This window comes from Aplysia californica, unplaced genomic scaffold (genome assembly GCF_000002075.1).
Source record: "Aplysia californica isolate F4 #8 unplaced genomic scaffold, AplCal3.0 scaffold00747, whole genome shotgun sequence".
In the NCBI taxonomy this organism is placed as follows: Eukaryota; Metazoa; Mollusca; class Gastropoda; order Aplysiida; family Aplysiidae; genus Aplysia; species Aplysia californica.
The window spans coordinates 264,546-269,885 of NW_004798017.1; the positions used below are offsets into that span (position 1 = coordinate 264,546).

Here is a 5,340-nt window from a genome sequence, read left to right on the forward strand (position 1 = left end):
GGAGCAGACGTGCGGTGTGTAGACTGGCACCCCCAGAAGTCCCTCCTGGCCTCGGGCAGCAAGGACAACCAGCAGCCCGTCAAACTGTGGGACCCGCGGACGGGGGACGCCCTGGCCACTCTGTGAGTCACGCCTATGTGTGTGTTCTTGTCTCTCGCTAATGTCTTATGTTTGTCTGTCTATTTGTCTGTCTATATCTATCTATCTATCTATCTATCTATCTATCTATCTATCTATCTATCTATCTGTCTATCTATCTGTCTGTCTATCTGTCTATCTATCTGTCTATCTATCTGTCTGTCTATCTGTCTGTCTATCTGTCTGTCTATCTATCTGTCTATCTGTCTATCTATCTGTCTATCTATCTATCTATCTATCTATCTATCTATCTATATACAGTCGATCTTATCCTGGAAGGAATGGTCAGGGTGCCGTCTGTATGTGCCACCCCTCCTGTGAATGTAACGATTCCAGAGATGCCGACAAATCTATCCCCTCACATGTCCCCTCACACGCCCACAAATCTATTACCGCATACACACCCCTCTGTCCCCAGACACGCTCACAAATCTATTACCTCATACACACCCCTCTGTCCCCAGACACGCCCACAAATCTATTCCCTCGTACACACTCCTCTGTCCCCAGACACGCCCACAAATCTATTCCCTCGTACACACTCCTCTGTCCCCAGACACGCCCACAAATCTGTTCCCTCGTACACACTCCTCTGTCCCCAGACACGCCCACAAATCTATTCCCTCGTACACACCCCTCTGTCCACAGACACGCCCACAAGCACACGGTCATGGATCTCAAGTGGCACAAGAATGGCAACTGGATGCTGACAGCGTCGCGCGACCATCTGCTCAAGCTGTTTGATGTTCGAAACCTCAAGGAAGAGATGCAGACGTTCAAGGGACATAAGCGCGAGGCCACAGGTGAGTGTTTTCTTCTCTGGTGTCTGCGATGTTGCTGCAGTTAGGCTCTTTGCTGTCACACGCAGGAGACCCCAAGTTCGATTCCCTAGTGGGGAGAAATTTATATCAATTATCTCAAGTCTTTCTTCTGGGATGTTATATCCCTCTCAGCCTGGGATGGCCCTGACAGGCAGGGCTTGGAAACCCGCATAATTTAGCAAAATTTGATCATTATTTTCATAATTTCAAATTATTTTCCCTTATCATTCTTTGTTTAAATTAACAGAATCACATAATTTCACATTTTTGGGCTCAGTTTGCATAATTTCAGAATTTTTCTTGCATAAAACAGCGGGGACAGTCCTAAATTATCTAACTGGAGTGGGCCCTATCTGGGACCTACTTTTTTTTAGATTTTTGCCTCCCCTCGGACAAATTAAAGATTTTAAAGTTCAATTAGGCACATGTATCATATATGAATATATAGGGAAAATAATGACCCATCTCAACATGTTGCTAATAACGATTATTCTTCAGCCTGAGATTTCAGATTCGATTATAACAAAAGTTGGTGTAAAGTAGTTTTGAAGCCGGAAGTACCAAGCCGTCGAAAGAGTTGTTTTTAAAAAAAAATTTGCTTCTCCACAGCTATCGGCTGGCATCCCGTCCATGAGGGTCTGTTTGTCAGCGGGAGCGCCGACGGTGCGCTCATGTTCTGGATGGTGGGCTGCGACCACGAGATCGGCGGGATCGAGGAGGCCCACGAGGGGATGGTGTGGAGCGTGGGCTGGCACCCGCTGGGACACATTCTGGCCTCCGGATCCAACGATCACGCCACGTAAGACATTTGTGTCCTCGGGAAAGGGTTTTTACAACATATATCTTCCTCTTTTCACCTGCGGTGGGGTTTGTTCCTTTTTTTCCCTATCAAACATCTATAGTCCTTATCTCTCCTCCTTTTTTATTATGTTTGTTACTCTCTTGTAACACCTCTAAATCTTCGGCACTTATGTGACCTTATTGTGTTGCAAGTGCTGTAAAACACTTACTAAAACCCCCCCCAAAAACTCTCCTTCTTTCCTGTCAAACATCAATTGTCCTTATATCTCCTCTTTTGTTTCTATCAAACACCCATCTTCCTTATCTCTCCTCCTTTCCTATTGAACATTTATCGTCCTTATCTCTCCTCCTTGTTTTCTTTGTATGCCGCTCTCTAGTATTGCCTCTAATACGTGGCACTTATTTGACCTATTCATGTTGAGTGCAATTAGGGGACATGGAAAAGTCCTTAATGTACGGTATCTGAAAATATTGGAGAGTATTTTGATAAAGGGCTTATTGTATTGTGTATGAAAATTGTGGAGAGCATTTTGATTTTTTTAGTCTGCTGTTTTAAAGATTTTTTCTTTGTTTGCGTTTTGCCAATTCAGTTTTTTGTGAAGGTTATGAAATTGCAGTTTGAGTAGCCCAGTCTCATATGGAAAAATGCTGTATAACCCCTTTTAAACATTTCATGAATTTCTTTTTTGGCGGGTGCTCTGGTGTGTGGATGGATGGCGAGTGCTCTGGTGTGTGGATGGGTGGCGGGTGCTCTGGTGTGTGGATGGGTGGCGGGTGTTCTGGTGTGTGGATGGGTGGCGGGTGCTCTGGTGTGGGCAGTTGGTAGATGCTCTGTCTGGTGTGGATTGCTCCTTCTGTTCTATCAATCACCTATCATCCTTTTCTCTCCTCCTCCCTACATATCTGACTAAAGTTACACTAAAACATCTTTCTATCTACCCAAATTCTTCCTAACATTTTCAGTCGCTCAACCATACTGTTTGGAAGATTTAAGGTTTTTTTGTTTAAAAAAAATATTTTTTTTAACCCTCCCAGAAAATTCTGGACTCGCAATCGACCGGGTGACGAAATGCGAGACAAGTACAACCTGAACAACCTGCCCACTGGAATGATGGAGCAAGAAATCTGGGAGTACACCAGTGAGAGACATGCTTGAATTCTTTTCGTGATACAGTGGAATTAGGCCATGCATTAGTAATTAGTCAATTTTGGGGGCATGTAGAGATATTGGTATCGTCCTGAAGCCTGTTTATTTGTATTCTCTCTCTCTCTTGCCCTTTTGAACTCCCAGTGGAGCACAGGCCATCAACAACATTACTCCAGCGAAGCCTGTCCTGAGCATCCTTTTCTGTTTCCATGATGTCCCCGTTTATTTGTATTACTTTGGATGAAAAATATAGAGAACCCGGATCTAGATCTAGTTTTGAGAAATTTGACCGAAAAAAATTTTGGAGCTCCAAAAGTCATACTTTTTTTAACGCAATTCTTTGAGCAGCAAGACGATTTGGTTTCAGACCTCATGGTTTTAGTAACTCAAAAGGGCCAAAAATATCAGATAGAACTTTGTATTTCTGAGGCAGCAATATATAGACTTCCTTGTCCATCTGTGTGTGCTGTTTACATAGACTTTTCTTCTTACATATGTGTGTTTGCCTAAGAAAGCTACCAAAAGTCGCCACAGACCATTTTGAGCTACGGGCTGATAATGACAAAAAGTCACTTAAAAAAAAACCAAAATGTGTTCCCATAAACAAATCATAGTTCCACCATTTTTTAACAATGTGTTAAAAGGGTTTTCATTTCTTTGACTTCTATATATTTTATTTTGAATAATTTTGAGACTAGGGTATATTTAAAAAAGAGGTAATGAAAACAGCTTTTAAAAGGTGTTAAAATTTATTCTTGAAGCATGTTTTCTCTTCCCTGCTATGTTTCACCATTGAATTCTAATCATGATATTGATGTCAACTGAATGCCAAATTGGAAATGAACTTTCCATCAATTAATACTTTAGAAACAATTGATCATCGTTTTTTCCAAGTTTGTATGTTTCCTAAACTTAAAAGCTAATTTTCTCAAAATTAAATCTTTTTACCCTTCCTCATAAAAGTGCAATATCGAAAACTACTTGAGATATCTCAAAAATTAAAAAACCACTGTGTTCAGCATTGAATTAATTTCCTATTAGGTACAACCTTTAACTCAAAATGGTCAAAATCCGACATTTGGCACCTTTCTTTACGCACACACACATGCTTGTGTTGATGTATAGAACATGAATTGTCCCCCCCTGTTGACGTCCCCCCCCCTCACTGTCTCTCCCGTCCACAGACCAGGAACCGTCAGCGATGCCCAGCTTGCCCGGCATGGGTCTGGAGCACGGACTGCCCGAGCACTTGCAGGTCAAAGGTGAGAGGTCAAGTCAAACACACTGGTCAGGGGTTGGTGGGGGGCTAGAGTTTTTGTGAGACGAGCGTGTCTGCTTCATGATATTTGTTTGTTTGTTGCTACGACATAAGCTTGAACTGTGATCTAAACATTAACATTAGATACGTGGGTGGTTGGCGGGTGCTCTGGTGTGGTTTGCTCCTTCTTTCCTATCAAACGTTTGTTACTATCTTGTAACACCTCTAATCTTCTGGCGCTCATATGACCGCATGCAGTTGCGAGCGCTGTAAAACTTCAAAAACTTCAACTAAAACTAAAAACATTAACATACGATGTACTCACGGAAATTTTAAGACAAAGCAAGACATCCTGTTTTATATCCTTTGTTATATTGGGGTTTTTTTTGGTATGCCTATTTATGCTCAAATATCTTGTGGGTTTTTTTTTCCCCTTTCCTTTCGTGTACAAATATCCTGTTAAAAAAAATTCATGTATACAAATTTTTAATTAATTTTTTTATTTTGGATTTATGTGTACAAGTTTGTTGGGTTTTTTTCTTCCTTTGTTTATATGGACAAATATCCAGTTTTTTTCTTTACTTATGGGTAGAAATATAATATTATTTTTTTCTTTTACCTGTGTATGCAAATAGCTTATATTTTCCCTTTTACAAAGAATAAAATATACAAACATCTTGAATCTTGTTTCGCCTGTGTGTGCAAATTTCATTTTTATTCCTTTGTTTATAATGCATACAAATTTGTTTTCCCCTCCTTTGACCTTGCAGAAGAGAAGCGGTCGGAGAACGAGCTCCCGGCCATCCCGGGCCTGGACTGGGAAGAGGACGTGGCCCTGATGAAGGCCGAGCACGACAAGGCGGCCCAGCGGAAGGTGCCGTACGCCAGGCCCGTGCCCAAGATGTTCGAGGCGGCCTGGTCGGGCGAGATCGACGTGGAGGCGATCAAGAAGGAACAGCTGCACAAGGAGCAGCAGAAGATGGCCGCGCAGATCATGGACCGCAAGTCCAGCCTCATGTTGGCCCAGCAGGTCATCGGGGCCGCCCTGGCCGGCCAGCTGCGGCATCAGCTGTCGTCGGGCGAGGGGTCGGGGGTCATGCTGCCTCCAGGTCCTATCATGCTAGGGGGTCCCGGGGCCCCGCCTATGATCCTTTCGGGGCCGCCCGGACAGCCCA

General features: G+C 43.0%; 1 protein-coding gene across 1 annotated transcript in view; it reads left to right on the forward strand.

Annotated features, from left to right (window-relative positions):
• LOC101849161 (pre-mRNA 3' end processing protein WDR33) overlaps positions 1 to 5,340 on the forward strand; it is a gene marked incomplete at its 3' end in the record, with an annotated part of 29,364 nt that overhangs the window by 22,223 nt on the left and 1,801 nt on the right. Inside the window, 3 exon segments of the mRNA XM_005109076.2 lie at positions 2,796 to 2,899; positions 4,092 to 4,169; positions 4,936 to 5,340. Coding sequence (XP_005109133.2) covers positions 2,796 to 2,899; positions 4,092 to 4,169; positions 4,936 to 5,340 — 587 coding nt within the window.